Source organism: Ambystoma mexicanum, chromosome 8, assembly GCF_040938575.1.
Source record: "Ambystoma mexicanum isolate Mex_15411 chromosome 8, UKY_AmexF1_1, whole genome shotgun sequence".
Taxonomy (NCBI): domain Eukaryota; kingdom Metazoa; phylum Chordata; class Amphibia; order Caudata; family Ambystomatidae; genus Ambystoma; species Ambystoma mexicanum.
In genome coordinates this window covers 174,702,229-174,719,601 of record NC_090929.1, presented here as the reverse complement: position 1 = coordinate 174,719,601, position 17,373 = coordinate 174,702,229, and the positions used below count along the sequence as shown (strand labels likewise).

The window sequence follows — 17,373 nt, the reverse complement described above, 5'->3', positions numbered from 1 at the left end:
TTCGACTCCACAAATAACATGAAGTATCAAGACCACCTTGTAGCACTCCAGCACTTGGCCGGCAAGCAGGCCAAGTCTAAAGGTTGACCATCCGGGTATACTCCCTTGGCCGAACAGCCTTTCATTACTAAAAGTGCTTTTGTAGTCAATGTCAACTGATAGATTTTAACAGCTTCACATTATTCAACACATTGCAGCTTCAAAACGTTCAACAACGTTTCAGGGAAACCAAGATTCACGTTGCTCTTCAATACTTTTCTGCAAATGATAACTACTCCCAGAAGGGCAGTCCTTTTTCCTCTATTGGATCCCTACTGCAGAAGCAACCAAAGACTGATATGAATAGAGTATCTTCCTGCCTCTCCCTTGGATCTGGCCATGTGTGTGAATCCCAACTTGTACCAGATGTTATATACAATATAGGAAACAAGTTCCAGAGTCCAGCGTTTATATATTTGCCATTAACCCCATTCTGCTATTGGCAATATTGGTTAAATGGTATTTTTCTTGGTTTCAGTTTGCCTGGCTTGGGTAATGCCTATCAAATCTTAACAAGGTCACCCCACAAGTAGTTAGGTTCTCCACAGACTCCCACTTTCAAAATTATAGCCATTTGGCTTTGGATGGCTATGGTTTTGCTGCTTTCCCCTGATTTGATGTTAAAAATCAACTTGGGAATCACTTTCACTCACAAGGGGATACTACAGCTGCTGTTTTACAATAGTCCAATATGTATCCGTAATGTGTGACTCACTTTCAGTCACATGCGAGTGCTGCTTCTGCTTCTTTCTAACACGTCTTCTTCTATGAGTGTTGTTCACTCGCAGGGTTCCTGTTTTCACTGCACAAGCAGGGACATAGCAGTCCGGGGTCACTAACAAGCGCTGACCTCACCAGATCAGACGCGCGCCTCTGTTCCCGTGGTTGATCACAGGACTTCAGCTGCTGTGGCTCCACTTGACCTGGCAAACCACTTCATAAAGTCTGCCTTTGTCCACGCCACTTCCACTTGGTGTGCCTCCTGCTCCTGAGGCACTCTGGGGCACGCCAGCCACCGGTGACGGCCTCGGGGCCTTCAGGTGCACACCTGCCACCTGAGACAACCTCTTCCATGCTTACTGCTGCGCCGCCTCTGCAGATCAGGTCACAAGATGGAAAGCTTTCCTCCAATATGCCTTTTGCTGTGTGACCTCTGCATTTCAGGTTTCTGGGGCACAGACCGTCTTAGGACCGGCAGTTGATATTGGCCCAGCAAAGGTCCCGGCGTCTTCTTGCTCCTCCCGCTTTTGCCTGGGCTGCTAGCACGAACCACGCTGCTTCTGCTGCTGGCTATTTTGACTCTCCACGAATGACAACTTTATGACCTGCACCTGACGGGCCCTTTTCAGCTTCTGAGTCTCCCTCGGGTGTGGGTCATCTTCTCTAATGAACTGACCACTGCTGTAACACTGTGCCTCTTCAGCCTCTTCTTCGTCCGAGTACTTGGGGGTCGTGGGGGATTATGGGACTTAAAGTCCCTAACAATAAAATCATGTTTTCTCATTTCTGTTTTACTTTTAAACCCCAGTTTGTTCCTCATACCATTCTTAAAAGGCACACATGAAGAGATGGTTATTAGCTTTGATTGTATAAGGGAAGGTAATTCTTTTACACTGGTGTTCCTTTCACTGGCCCTTTTGGTTTTAATGAGGTTTTCAGTTTTATCAATATCCCACACTTTAGAAGGGTTTTGATTTCTCCTTAGTCCCAGGAGTGTATGTTTGAGTTTACTCCTATTTGTATGTATAGCTTGTCGAACAGCACAATGATTAGTACAAGCCATTCTATATTTGGGTATAGTGGATTCATCCTCCCCAGAGGAAGACAAATATTCTCATACCACAGATTCCTCCCTCTCCCAATGGCCTTTTCTCTTCCCAGGTGGTCCTCCTACAGAACACCTCCCCCAAGGTCAGGATCAGAAAGCATCTGCCGTTCCCTGGACACCTGGGAGGAGACTTTAGGCAGGGGATTAGTGAGGGATCCATAGGATTCATCACAGTGCGGAGTAGGATCTTTTTCAATGCAGCATGTGTTTCTTTTGTTCAAAGTATTTTAATGCTTACTGCAAATGTCATTGCGCACAATTGCCAGCTGGCTAGGTCCTCACAAAAGCCTGTCACTGAAGGGAATGCATGTGTCAACATAAACGGCACACGAGAGGCAAACTTTAGAGGGAGTGCTTCAGAGCCAGTGGCCAAGTTAAGCAGGGTGCAGATCCATTCTTCTCCAGGCGGAGTTTCCTACTTAAGCAGTGCCAGCGAGGAATGCATCCTGACAAGAGGTGGAATACTTCCTTTGGGATATCTCACTAACCCCCCCTCAACTAGTTGATTTCGGCGTTGTATCTGCCCTTCAGGTTGGCTCTACAGCGAGATCCAGCTCATGCAATACTGCCGACAATACATCCTCACACTTATTGCAAACCACTAGGGGAACCAGATTTAAAGTGACTTTCGCCCCTATGGCCAACCTTCCCATCAGGCGCCCTCTGGGAATCTGCTTGGCTGGCAAGCAGATATCCTTCTAACCATCCACATAAAATTTGTCCATGGACCATGTCTCCTATAATAAGAATACATCATGGGTGTTTAACATTTTTAGGCCACTGGGGTTTTTCAGGAAGGAGTTAAAACCCTGTGAGTTCCAAGATGCCCAACCGGCGTTGCCCCTTTTTTTGGTATTCATGCTTGCCCCCAACCCGGGCCCTCAAGAGTCAAGGCTCCAAAATGCCGGCTTGGGACTGTTAACAATGGGCCTGTACTCAGGGCATGTAGAGATACATTTGTCTGATATGTGGCACAAGTGCAAAGTTTGTAAAAACGAATCGGAATCTCACATGGGGCCACTTGCTTTCCTACAAACAGGTAATCGAAAAACCCAATTGTTTTATATCCTGGTGATAGAGGCTTAAGAGGGTTGTGATCGCCGAGGTGGTAAACTCCACCACCGCCCAATTAGTAGCACTGTACACTTTCGTCAGGACAATCCTTTTTATGTCTCTGCTTGTTATGTTCCTGAGCGGTGAATTGCACAGAAAAAGGTTCAATAAAAAGCTGCAGTTAATGAATGGACTAGAATTCAATAGGGAAAGTTCTTCCAATTTGACCCCCTTCACGTAAAGAACAGTCTGGTCATAATGCGACTCCACCTTGTTGACATCTTTGTTCATACCTTTGGCCCATCTTTCAGGTCCCTGTCTGGTTTGGGGCCATTGGGATTTAGGACCGTCCTGTATGTGGCCCCATGGACTGTCCATTGCCTGAGCCCCAAGAGCAATAGCTCATCCAAATGGAGGGACGTGGGTCCTCCCGCCCGGGGACTCCTCTTGGTCCAATGTTATATAGCTTGCTCTCTGGCTGGGTAGTAACCACCATTGTAATGGGCCCTGCAGGTCGACTTGCCTTTTAGTGCTGTCAGGAGGGATGTTGGTAACCATAGTTAAACGCTGGGCCCTCCGCTCCTGCATCGTTTTAATGAGGCCCCTCTTGGGCTTTGTGCCTCCTACTTCCTGCAGGGGCACAGGAAGGGCAATCACACTATGACTTTTTAGCTGTAGGTTGGACTGGGTAGATTTCCTTGGGACATGCGGCAAGTGGACCGCATTCCTCGTCTGTTTGTGACTTTGTGGCTAGACTGCCCCAGTTCTTTGAGCAAGACGTCTTCGTTCAGTGTCCAGGGATAATAAATAAGAATTGTCCCCATTTATTTGGCCAAGCCGAGTCGGAGGATGGGCTTGGCTTGTAAGATCGATAGAGGGACCGATGGTACTGGGCGCCTGGATGACTGTCTTCAATGTGTCGATAGTCGTTGGTTGGATGCTGCTCGATAGCGTATGTGCCATTTGGATGAAAGTCTCATCTGACGCTGGCCCTACTGATCTCATGTTGGTAGGGGCCGGGGCCATTCTGACCCACTGAGTCAGGATCGTCTTCATTTCGCTTTGTTTTTTCGCCATATTGGTGCATAGCAGAAGCAGCAGAGCGTCAAGTGAAGCACCTATGACATCCAACATAGTGCAAACTCGCCCCTAATTTCTACAATGCCTTATTGTGGCACCACTTAACGAATCAGATACTCACGAGACTCCCGACTCCGGGATCCTAATTAGGCTTTGCCCCAGAACTCTGTAACCTGGGGTCTCATGAAACAGGGTGAACTTTTTTCCTAAACACCCCTCTGACTGTTAGAACTCAAACAAAATTGTGGTTCAGTCAAAAGAACACATCATAATACCTTGGTATGCACCAAGCTGTAAAGCAAGATAAGAAAGATTTAGTATCTTAAAGCGGTAAAGATAACATGGCAATAAAAGGCCGTAAATAGACCAACCTGATGGTGTAACAGCTGATCCTGTATCCTATTTATGGCATGTCATGCTCGAATTGATTCCCACTTGGTTCGTAGATATGATGAATAAACAGGAAATAACAATTCCAGAATGTGGAGGAAAAAAGAACACAGGAAGGTTAGTATGGACCTATCCGTGCGGCACAAGGACACTCTAATGACCCTTTAGCAGGCACCGGAATACTGCAAAGCGTCTATCCTGGGTGCTTTTCCAGTTTAAATCGAGTGTCTGCCAAAAGACACAAAAGCCACAAAATAACAAAAAAGGGAATCCACAGCAGTCCAGTTACACAATCCAAGGTCAGTTCAGGGATCACTATGTCCGCAAGGCAGTCGGAATGCCAGGTAGAATCACTAATGGCCTACTTCAGGTAGGAACGTCACTGAAAGAACCAGGTGAGGAAAACCCCAGAGGGAAGCAGCGGGAGGGTGTCAGAGTACGGAATGGGACAGGAAGTCGGTAAGACAGGATAGGAATCTGCTTACCGTAGCGCACAAAGTTCCATTAGGAGTACGGAAGAAATGGGGCAGAGAACAAGTTGCGTAACAGCTTGGATCAGAAGTGCGGGGATGCCGGAAGGGGAATCCCTTTATGGAGCAGCTGAAAACCTCACTGCAATCATGGCATTCTCTTGCATTGGGGTAACCATGGCAACTTGCAGGTTACCCGACGTGAACTGAATCGCCTGCCTTCATGAAGCTGCCTTGGGCACCATGGAAATCTCCATGCTTGCAGCAGTGAAAGGGCGCTGAATCCACCTTCCACGCCTGCCCTCTCACGCAGCAAACCGTGACACTTACAGGAGGGCATTGAGGGAGGCCGGTGAAACCTGGCCTACCTCTACCTCACTCATAGTTTTACTGTCATTCTCGTAGCTGCTGGACAAACTAGATGACGAAAGCAACCTTTTGCATATCAGGTGTCGAGTTCCAATAATATTGATCACGGAAGAATTTAGCACAGTATTCTTCACTGATGGACCCAAAGAATTCCGATGGAGGTTCATAACAAGGTTGAGTAGAGTTGTTGCTATCAACCGAGGTCGAAAATGCCTATATTTGCTCTGATTTAGAGGGAACTACCAGCCCCTCATCCCTGTCATTAGGTGCAAATATTGTTGGTCGTGGTAAGACCAGGGCGTGGGTGCAACATTGGTATCCAGAGAGGTCATGGTATTTACGTACATCTCGCCTGTGGGCGGCAGATCTGTGGGGGCAACCAGCAATTCTTCGTTCAATGGGGCGATCATAACGTTGGCTGGGGTTTTTACAGAGCTGTTTCCCCCGAAATAACCTGTAATTAAGTTTGCCGGGTTGGCTGCCGGGCCATTGGCAGAGCTAGTAGGCGACAGCTGAGTCGGGGGTGGGAGACTGTCAGTTGTTGTAAACTTAGTACTAGTGATTTCCCCCTTAGTACTGCATAGACCTGACTTCCTGCCACTGGCCACCTTCATTCTGGTTGTTTCAACAGCCCCCGTTAGACAGATTTCAGTTTGCTTATTAGTAGTGCGGATCAGACTCACCGTATGCTTTGAGGTGATGTTTCTGTTTCTGTGAGTCACACTGGCAACAGTGTTCGAGGCAAAGTAGCTAGGCAGGGGGAGATGAAGCCCTCATCAGCCCCATCACCCCAGACAACCACAGCCAACCACTCTCCATGCCGCACTCTGTGCGGCAAGTGAGGTTAAATGCAGAGATCTGGACAGGCACACACCAGGGCTCCTCCTCCAACAGCGGTAATGGAAAACAGCCTTTTTCCGACAGTGAGTCACCACAGCTAACTCCTCCTCACACCACTGTCCACTCTACATGGCAAGTGATGTTAAATGCAGAGATCCAGGCAGGAACACAGCAGGGCTCCTCCTCCAACAGCGGTAATGGAAAGCAGACTCTTTCCGACAGCGAGTCACCACAGCTAACCACTCCTCACACCACTCTCCATGCAGTTTGTTTTGTAGTCTGTGGGATCATCATCCGGATTATCAGCATAAGACGTTGCATCTTGCCACAGTTGATTCAGGCTCTGTTTTGGTGTACTCCTAAGGAGCAACTTCTTCTGCAGCCACACTCGTTATATTGCTTTGACAGTTAATGCATCAGCGCTCTGTTGTGGGGGCCCACTGGCAAAGGCTGTTGCGATCCTCCAAATAACAGGAACTGAGGCCCAAACTGAGCTATGTGAAAATTGGTCTGGATGATGGGATTCTGTGTGCTCTCTCGCCGATGAACAGGGGCGATAGGGCCTCTCGCCCGAAAAGGGAGGCACATAGCCTCCACAAAGTCTTAGGTTTTCGTTTGCAGCTGGTGTTCCCTCACTCTGTCAATCCTGATATTGTTTCTCCGTGAGAGACCGGCCAAATCCTCACTCCGAGCATTAGCCGCTTTCATTTGAGTCTCCAGTTGTGTCACTCTGGTCGTCAGGCTGGCCGCGCCGTCCTCGTGATCAAACACACTGGCCCTCATTACGACCCTGGCGGAAATCGAAAAACGATGGCGGAAATGCAATACCGCCATCGAATAGCGCTCGGTGTGACTATGACCCGTCACCGTAAAGTACGATGCCATTAGCGACACCGTAGTGAACGCCAACGCTAACTGCACCAAGTACGCGCGCGCGCGCCATGCCAAACCGTAATTAGCACCATGGCGCAAGGGTACGCGAATTCCGACCCTAGCGGACATGTACTTAACGCCATCAAGCACGGCGGAAAGTACCATTCCGCCATGGTGAGAAGTACGGCATCGCGAATCAACCGTAAACGGCCCCACTGAGTGCCTGTACACCGCTCCCTGGCCACATAGTACAACTCCCCGTAGGTGCAACGAAGTCACAATGCAACCAGTGAAATGTACAAGTCACCCATGCATGCCAACGAACAAAAGAATCACAAGAGGGGCCAATGGGAGCTGCAGGGCACAGATGGCACGAATACAGAAGCTATACCAATGGACATGACCCCAGTCTCCCACCAAGAAACGCACGCAAACACAGGCACCTGTGACCAGCAATATTCCGATAATCACATCATTCCACCAATCCACCTGGCTGACCGGCATCTGTTACACAAAACCTAATCCCCCGCCCCTGAGCATGACATCATCCAAACAGTCATATTGGCAGCCCTCACCCCTGACCTCACTGGGCTTCGTAGGCAAACGCGCCCAGCACAGTACCACGCAACTATACGCCGAAGCTGGAACCCAATGCAGATCTCCTCACAATACATCGCTCCCCAAATAGGAATATGCCACATCACTTGCAAAGAAGAACGCTACACGGCCCATATCAGAATAGAAATTTAATGCACAACAAATTCACCAAGCCCATACAGCCATTAGGCCATGAACTCCAAAACACATTTCACCATTGTGGGCTGCATCCGCAATAAATGACCAGCTACTTCTTGTGTGACGCCCTGTTCCTTCATGGTACACAGGGGCTACATTCTCGTACGAAAAGGCAACATGGAAGCGCCTAGAACCGCAGGGCCGTCCCAATAGGGAGGCACTAGTCCAGCTGAAAGGCCGAAATGTTGCTCCGAGCCACTAGTACTGCGTAAGGGCATGTGGCCCATTGGCGATCGTCCCATAATGCTGCTCCACTGATTAACACGAAGCAGCAGGTGTCGGGAGTAAAACCCATCTGCAGGAGTGGCATACAGATGGCAGTGGCAAAAGGGGAGGAGATACCTGTCAACCAAAAGAAAAGAAAAAGAAAAGAATGGCCATCAGAACTACATTCGAACAACTCACTTCAATGATCACACTAGATCCACAGCCATATGCATGCTAGCCCACTCCAAAGGATCATCACCACCCCAAAACCACTTGCGACTCATAACTATCCATATCGAGGTGAAAACACCATCACAAACGAGTGTACCTGTGCATGCGTCTGTGAAAACAGAATCCATCAGATGGGATTGGTAACGTGCATGGACACAAGTGTCTGAAGGCGCGTCGAGACAGGGAGGGCTCAACAAGGCCAGATAGACGATGGTCCCACTATGGCAGCCCTGCATCACATAGCGCAGGGGAGGCGGACAGATTCCAAGAAGCCCTGTACATGGCAAACACTGTATCAAATCATCTGCCCATGCATCCATTCATCATTCCCTCATCCCGTAATGATAACGCCTGTTTCCATACTCACATAACATGTGAGAATTCCATTGAGTCTGTGCGTTATGCAGCCTGCAAAATCCACTGTGCCCCAGCCCGTAATTCCAGTGTTGTGAAGTAACATGTATTTGGGAACGTCCGGCCTCACCATCCACTTCGCTATTGCGCATCCCAAACTATTCATATCAATCATTGCATCCTCGCCATGGCCCCTGTCCCAAGGACACTGAACAATAGAACGTTATATTTGCAGTCAGACCTGTGGGCATCTCCTCGCCGCTAGCTGAAGACCGAAAGCGCCGCCCTTCGAATTCCTCATTTGCAACATCACGTCGAAAAGGCATCTGTGGCCGCTTGAAATCACAAATTAATCCATCTAGTGCGGCTGTGTGTGAAAATGGCAACTGCCTTCACTCACAAATGGGAGGCCCCGCCCGTCGGTGAACCTCGGTACAGTGATGCATGAGGGTCCACCGTTACTCGAGTACTACGTTCCACTGACCCTTCACAAGTCTGTTCGCGACTGCAAAGAATGCATGTGAAACAATGGGACCATAGCCGAATGAACATATCAACCAATGTTACACGGCCATCGGGTACTAATACATGATTGTAATAGCAAGATGCCATTCCTCGAATTGCAGCGTTGTGTGCGGGACGTGCTCGCCCAAAGGGGAGAGCAGCTTGCACAGGTGGAATGAATCACCACAGGTGGAGGCCATACAGCCTGAAAACACATAAATTGCACGCCCAGTCTCCTCCCACAACCACTCCGAAATGCTACCGGCAGGACTCGCGATGTTGGCCCTGGGGGACCTGATAGCACTGCAAGTACTCCAACTCCAAGAAGAAGACGAACACCAACTACAACCGGCCGCACGGAGGAGACGCAGGAGGAGGAGGAGGGCAAGGCAGGGCCAGCAAGGGCTGCCAGCACAGCCACTACCACCACGCAGGCAGCCCGCAATCCCACGCCTCCGAGCACATCCGTTCAACCTCACTGATGAGCAGATCCACACCCTCTACCGTTTGGACCGGGACACCATAGCCGCCATTGTGGACATGACACAGGCTGACCTTGTCAGCATGATAGATAGCCCAACCGCCATCCCACCCCTACTGAAGGTGGTGTCTGTACTCCACTTCCTGGCCACAGGCACCTACCAGCACACAGTCGAACAGTTGCAAGGCATTTCTCAGCCACTGTTCTCACGGACACTATTGCAAGTGCTCGATGCCCTCCTGCAGCACGCAGACGACTACATCTCTCTACCACGCTCGGAGCAGGAAATTACCAACACAAAAGTGGGATTCCATGCACTTGGCGGCATACCGGGTTGCATTGGTGCCATCGACTGCACCCATGTGGAATTGGTCGTCCCACATGCCATGGAGGCCCAGTACCGCAACCGAAAACAATTGCATTCACTGAATGTACAAATGGTGTGTGACTCCAACAGGATCATTACACATTGTTGTGCCCGATTCCCTGGATCAACCCATGATTCTATGGTCTTGAGGAACTCTACAATACCACGCTACATGGAGCGACACGCAGGGAACAGATCCTGGCTACTCGGTGAGTCTCATTTCATGCACGATGATGTGGGGTATGTGATGCGGCAATGACCTGGCAGGAAGGGGGGGGGTGCGTACGTAGCAATGGCATTCCACATAATTCGTTTATCGTCCACATACAGGTGATGCCGGATATCCACTGAAGAGATGGCTCCTCACACCAGTCCGATTCGTTTATCATCCACATACAGGTGATGCCGGATATCCACTGAAGAGATGGCTCCTCACACCAGTCCGGAACCCACGGGACCAGCATGAGGAGGACTACAACCATGCCCACTCACGTACCCGTGTAGTCATTGAACAGGCATTCGGCCTACTGAAGACTCGTTTCCGGTGCCTCAGCAGGTCTGGCGGGGCACTCCTGTACCGCCATGAGAAGGTTGCAAAGATGGTGATGGCATGTGTCATGCTCCACAACATGTGCGTACGTAGAAATGTGCCCATGCCCCCTGACGCAGAACTGCAAGCACCTGAAGATGGTCATGATGAGGGTGGGGATGTGGCAGCACCTCAAGGAGTCTGCGAGGCACAGGAGGGCCGTGAAATTCGTCAGCATCTCATAGATGCATGCTTCTAGCACTCACGCCTGGTGGCTGATACATGGACACGGGACTCGTGGCACTGTGTGTGTCTGGTACATGCACAATATGGACTGTACGCCTATGATGGCCTAGTACACAAAGATCATTGTCCACACATCTCATTGTTTGATCGTGCATTGTTTATGGCATATGTGATATCATGTGGAACACCCTATCGACCCGCCACCCAAGTGAGCCCAACACACCCCCTCCACCCTCCCACCTCCCCCCCGAACACCAGTGTCCAAAGATGCTCATTGTCAGTGGGCAGTCGCTATTGCAAGCCCCCTCTGCGGGTATCAGGGGCACCCCTGCCTGTGGAGCGCAGGTTCCTCCCAGATCTACGTTGGGGGCTGCCCTGGACGGAACTTGCAACGGATGATGTCTCTGCCTGCTCACGTCCATGCATGTCCCTAAGGGTTTGTGAGAGCTCAGTGAGCACACGGCGCACTGCGGCAAGTTCGGCACATACGTCTTTGGACGTCGCATGCAGTTCCCCCCTCAGGCTCTCGGTGCTACTCTCCATTTGGACTCTCAGGCTCTCGGTGCTACTCTCCATTTGGACTCTCAGGCTCTCGGTGCTACTCTCCATTTGGACTCTCAGGCTCTCGGTGCTACTCTCCATTTGGACTCTCAGGCTCTCGGTGCTACTCTCCATTTGTGCCCTAAGTGTCTCAGTTGATGTTTCTATGTCTGCCTTAGTGCCCCCACATCCATCGGCATGGTCCTTGAGGAGCGTGGCCAGTTGCTGCTGTTGCACGATTAACTGGTCGAGCTACTGTTGCCTCTGCTGGGCCATGGCCATTTGCGGTGGTGTCACAGAGGGGCTGTTCGCCTCATGTTGCCCTGCCACAGGGCTTGTGGGGGATGGCCAGTCGTCGTCTTGTGGGTGCCCCTGCGTGGTATCCTCATGGTGTACGGGATGGAACAGACAGGGGGATTGGGACAGGTCATGGATGGATCTGACTTCGACATCCCCGTCTTCTGTGTCGGAGCATGCTGCCATTAATGGGGTGTCACCTATGGTGCTGCTGCCACCAGAGGCAGTACCTTCTGTGGCATCCATTGGGGGGACCTGTGGTGGTGCTGTTGTGGGCATGCTGGCTGCTGGGGTGCCTGTTGATGTTCCCTCCTGTGTGCTGCCACTTGATATGTGCTGCTGCCGTGTCTTGATGCGTGCAGCTGAGGTGGAGGGTCTTTGGCCGTCGGTCTTGGCCCTCTTTGCAGGTGTGCTGGTAGGGGTGTCCTGGAGCTCGTCGTTTGGATCGGACCCTGTGGTGGAGTAAAGGAGGGCGAGCGTTATTAATGGGTCTGTGGGAATTGGAATGGCAATGTATCACATGCATTGGGGTGGTACCTGAGGGTGATTTGGGTCGGGGCCTTGGAGGTGCTTTCATTTGTGTGTGGAGTGAGGGTGCAGTTGTTTGGCAGCCTGCAGTTAGGGTGTGCCTGCTGCACGTGTAGTGGGTGTTTTTGGGGTTTTTACTTATTTATGTATTTATTGTGTGTTTTAAAGTGCGCTATCAGGCCAATGTGTGTGGACGTTCTCCTGGCCATGTGTTGCTGTTGCGCTATGTGGACACATGTGAGTCACATGATTGGACATTGTGGATTTGGCATGGTTTTATTTGGGCCACCTACCTGATTCTCCGGATGTCTGCACTCCTTTCTCCATCCCTCCGACTCCCTCTATGCTCTCCATTCCAATGGTGGAGGCACAGATTTCTTCCCAGGGGGTCAACTTGATGGGTGATTCCGACCCTCCCCCGGTGGCTGTGGCAATGTTGCGGTTGGCAGAAAGTATGCTACGGACGCGTATCCGCAGGTCGTCCCACCGCTTCCTGCATTGCTGTGGGTTGCGGGGTGCGGTCCCCACCGCACTTACCCGCTGTGCCACCAGGGCCCATATGGCCTTCTTGTTCGCAAGTGCCGTCCTGGTCATTTGCGTGGAGAAGACGGCGGCGGCATTCTCCTGGAGGGTCTCTGTGAGTACGGTGAGTTCCTCACGGGAGAAGTGGACCTGCCGCTTGCGGTCGCACGCTTTCTTCGCTACTTTTCCCATTTTTCTTGGTTTCACTAGGGTGGATGACGGGTTGGGATGTGTCTCAGGGTGGTGTTTTTAGTGGTTGTGTGTATTTTGTGGTTTTATAGGTGTACGGGATGTTGTTTCCCGTTCCGGGCCCATGTTTTTACTTCCGTTTCCGTATATTTACGGTCGCCGTACTTTCCGGTTGGCGCTCACTGCGGTGTCCGCTATGATGGGTGGCGGTATTGCACCTAGGGCGCCGTACGGCGGCGGTGTGGGCCGTTTTGGGGTCATTTCCGCCATCGCGGACTTTGCACTTCCGCCATGGCGTGGTGCTCGTGCCCGATGGGTCGGAATGGGCCGCACTTTGCTCCATCGTGCAATGGCGAAAACGCTATTTACGCTGTGGCGGTCCGGTCAGTCACTTTCCGCAAGGGTCGTAATGAGGGCCACTGTGTTCCACCTCGTTCAGGCATTCCGTGTGGGTGTCTAGACGATGCTGTAGCAGGTCTACCTTGGAGGATAGGCCATCCATCTTGTTGTTCAGACTCCCGATGCCAGCCTTCAGGTCGAGGAGGAGCTCCTTGATGCCTGTAGAGCACACTCTTCGTCCCCTTGGTCTGCACTGTCTGACAAGGGCTCTGGTTCCTCCAGCAGTCTGGGAGTCTAGGGGGCCGATCGGGCTTCAAAGTTTAGTTTTCTCTGTGATTTATCAGCTTTCCCCATTTTTATTTGCGTCTGGGGAAGGTGTCTCCACAGGGTGTTCGGTGTTTGTGCGAAGCTGTTATATCCGCTGCTGATATGTAGGGGCAAGTGTTATTCGCTCTGTGCGGCAACTGTTCCTGGGTGTAATATTCTGTGAGAGTGGACTTTGCTCTGGTTTTCGGTGAAAGTTTGGTTTACCGAACAGCTCCCTCTGTTAAGTTATGGGAAACCTCCAGAGGGGTGAGGGGAAGACCACCGTCTCTGTAGTCTTGATGTCGGGTGGTTTATCTTTCGCGCTGCAACTGCGTGTCCTTTGGGCTAGTGAATCCTCTTTCCCTCCCCTCGTCTATGCTGCATGTTGATACAGCCGTGGCGTTACTCTGGTGGTGGTTCTGTTCATCGGGGACTGTGGCTCCAGTTTTGAGGTAGCCCCCCACGTCGCGCAGCGCCTCTGAATGGTGAGCGAGGCCTTTCACACGCGTGCTGCAGTAGCAGTATATATCACTTGTCTGCTAACTGCTTTCCCAGCACACGCTGTACCTGCTTATGTGCGCTTCTCGAAGCGGCCGTGGGTATTCGGAGTCGCCGCCGGGGCCGATCCGCCCCTGATCTCCGGCTCGCTGCGACGCGTTCGGTCTTCCTCGTCAGATTCGGGGGGGAGCACTCTCCACCTCCTCCGCTGGGTCCGGGGAGGACGCTCCTTATACAACTTGGGGGTGGGGGAGGCAGTGACAAAGGGGGGGGGGCACCCCCGCCGCTCTCCCAGGCCCAGTCCAGGTGCTCCTGCGGGCGACGCTTCCGCCCGATGATTCCAGACACAGCTGTCACCGGTCCGTGGCGCAGCTCCGCTGTGTCGCGCATGAGGCTCCCGCTCTCTGCTGAGGGGCCACTCGAAGGCAGGCCTGCGGGCTTCCAACTCTTCTCTCTGGCGGGGTCACCACCGGAGCACCACCTCCTCGCCGCCGCAGCCCAAGGCGGGTCGGGCTTCTTCTCACTGCTTGGCCGCTGGTCCACAGGGCCTCACTGGCTGAATCGGCTCGCTGGATCAGAGGGTGTAACTCGAAGGGTCTGGTCCATCAATTATGCTTCCAGACACCCCGTTGTGAACGCCACACCCTTGTCAACGCAGAATTTTACAGGATTCGGACGGCGATCCACCGGTATGCGTAGGATTGATCAGGATTCATAACGGGCCGCCTGAGAGCTCACTGTGATGGGACCATCTTGGGTGGCTATCTAGCGCCCTCTATCAAGAAGTCCCTGTCAGCCAACACCACAATGGCTTACTATGACCCAACTCTGGCCACAGAGCTGCTATATGTGGACGCAAACCCAGTCGGACTCGGGACAATCTTGTTTCAGAGGTCAAGAACAGGGTATACAAGGCCAATCGCATACGTATCCAGAGCCCTGGCACTGACTGAACGGAGGTACTCCCACATCGAGAAAGAAGCAATTGCCGTCCTGTGGGGGTGCCGACATTTTCATATCTATCTCTACGGCCAAAGGTTCAAGGTGTTCACTGACCACAAACCTCTACTTCCAATCATCAGCACACTACCTGGCCTGCCTCCCATGCCAAATTACGGGGGCACCACCACACCCAGAGCCGATCCAATCGACAGAACGCGGATCCTCGAGGTGGGACGCCATCAGTATTGACTTTTGCACCATACAGGATGGGGGGGGGTCTATCTCCTGGTAGCAATTGATGACCACTCAAGGTTCTCCGAGGTGGAGATCAGCTCGACTTCGGCTGACACAGTATTCCCCGCACTGGAGAAGATGATTGCGACGCATGGTTTACCTTGGCGTGTCAAGTGCGACAACGGACCACCGTTTCAAGTAACAGATCTAAGGAGATGCATGGAGGAACGCCATATCCAGCACTGCCACATAACCCCCTGTTGGCCACAAGCTAATGGGGATGTGGAGAGATTTGAGGATGGCAGTAAGATTGCTGCCGCAAGCTATGCCAAAATCAGTGGGAGACTAAAATTCTAGTACCAACTCCCCAGTCAAAGTCTTCACAACATGATACTCTATTTTAGTCCTGTACACCAATAAAGTGATAATTGTGCCCTAATAATGCTTGGTAGCTTATTGTACCCCCTAATTTTTAAAATCCATCAGAAGCAAGGGTTTGATTGATCAACGCTACCTGTCTTTCCCACACTACGTATAGCTCTGAATACAACAATGTCTGGCCCGCCAGTCTATCAAGCCTTTGTTGAACGAAAGAAAAAACTAGTTTGAAAATTGAGTAAACTACTCTCTTCTTATTCTATCCACTATTGGAAAGGCAGCCCATCAGCATTGACTAGGGATTGGACCCCATAGAGGCAGGGACAGTTAGAACTTCCTCTGTCCTTTTTTGTGACCCTCTATTCTGCTGCTTGGCAACAGGCTGAGGCAAAATGTGTTGTCTGTGGAAAACATAAGCCAGTAACCGCATTCTACAGCATGACAGGAGAGCGTTCATCCCATCCTTCCTCATTCTTTTGAGATGCCTAGGTCTATTCACAAACCTTTTATATGCTTGTTAGTGCTTTGACGCTAGGGTTTGCCTGTCCACCCACCCCTTCTTTTCGTGTTACCAGAACCCATTGAGCTCCTGCTGGTGAGAGAAAAATGGGCAGCAGATCTGCGTAGGGAAATAGACAATGAAGTGCGGTCCAAGATGTGTGGAAGGGTGTCACAGTGCATGGTTTCTCTGCAGTACAAGATGCAAGCAATAAAGCGTCTTCGTAGGTGGCATTATCCACGAGGCAGCCTAGCTAAAATGTTCCCCGGAACCGACCCACGCTGCTGGAAATGGTGCCAAACGGGGGGTAGGTGGGATTACTACCAAATGTGGCTAGTGTTCTCTCACATACAAAAATATTGGAAGAAGTTCCTCTCCTGGATCAAGGGAGTAGATGGGATTCACAGGGCCCTCTTGCCATGGTGGTTACTGTTTGGGCTAAATGAAGAGGAGGATGCAGAGGAGGAGGAGGGAAGCACATGGTGTGCATCCTATTGGTGACACCTAAGTGCTGTATCGCACAATTCTGGAAGAGGAAAAGATGGACATTGAGGGAGCCTGTCTCCCCTTCTTTACTAAGTACGTACAGCAGTAAACCTCTGGGGCTGGGAAGTACGGAGACATTGTGTAGCCTTGGCACAGTTCACTGGGAGCTATTGGGGCAATTCATGAGGGTGCGGGGGAGGTGTCATGGTTTATACATGGAATGTGTTACTGGTTGTAAGTGGATAAGCTGTTTTTGTGGACTTTATATGAACATGACAATAAAATGTGATATGGGAAAAAAAAGAGAATGAGAATGCTTGGTGTAAGAGATCCGTGTATGGGTTTCCTGCACGACAACTTTCGTATTGCAATCCACCAAGGCAAAAATGGAATTCTACCAAATCTACATTGACTAAAATGACTTAATTTTTGTTTTCATTTTTTTTCTTCTTCTAGATGCGAGCTATTCGGGCAGAAAATATTGTTGCCAGATTAAAGGAGGATGTTGTACTTCTCCAGGTACTTTTTCTTCCCAAAATGGGGGTTTGAGCATGGTCGTTTGCAACATCTAAAGTTTCTGGTGGGCTAAAACTAAATGTATGCAATTCTGTTTGCTTAACACTGCTCTTGTTTACCCCATCCAAACACACTTGCCAAATACCAATTGAGTTTTCTGGTGCACCAGTTTGCCTCTGAAACAACCAGCAAGGAACATACAGGCTGATTCACAAAGATTTTAAAGAAATTAGATGGACACCTGGCCAAAGTTGTATTTACCTGAGCATCATTTACAGCTGTTCACAAAATGATTTGCAATTCACAAAAACTGCACCCATGGAGCAGACTTACCTTGGCCGTAAAGTGGCTTTTTATTTTTGAGACTTGGAGAGGGTACCAATTGCCCCAAACACACTACTGCTGAGCTTTATTCCTTCCCTTCTCATTGTTTTATGTGAGAT

General features: G+C 50.7%; 1 protein-coding gene across 4 annotated transcripts in view; it reads left to right on the top strand.

The window, feature by feature from the left end:
* Positions 1-17,373, top strand: part of ENTR1 (endosome associated trafficking regulator 1) — a 540,688-nt gene that overhangs the window by 386,486 nt on the left and 136,829 nt on the right. For all 4 annotated transcript variants that reach the window (XM_069609578.1, XM_069609576.1, XM_069609577.1 and 1 more), the window contains one exon: positions 16,871-16,933. In XM_069609578.1, the coding sequence (XP_069465679.1) occupies positions 16,871-16,933 (63 nt within the window). The remainder of the gene's footprint in view (positions 1-16,870; positions 16,934-17,373) is intronic.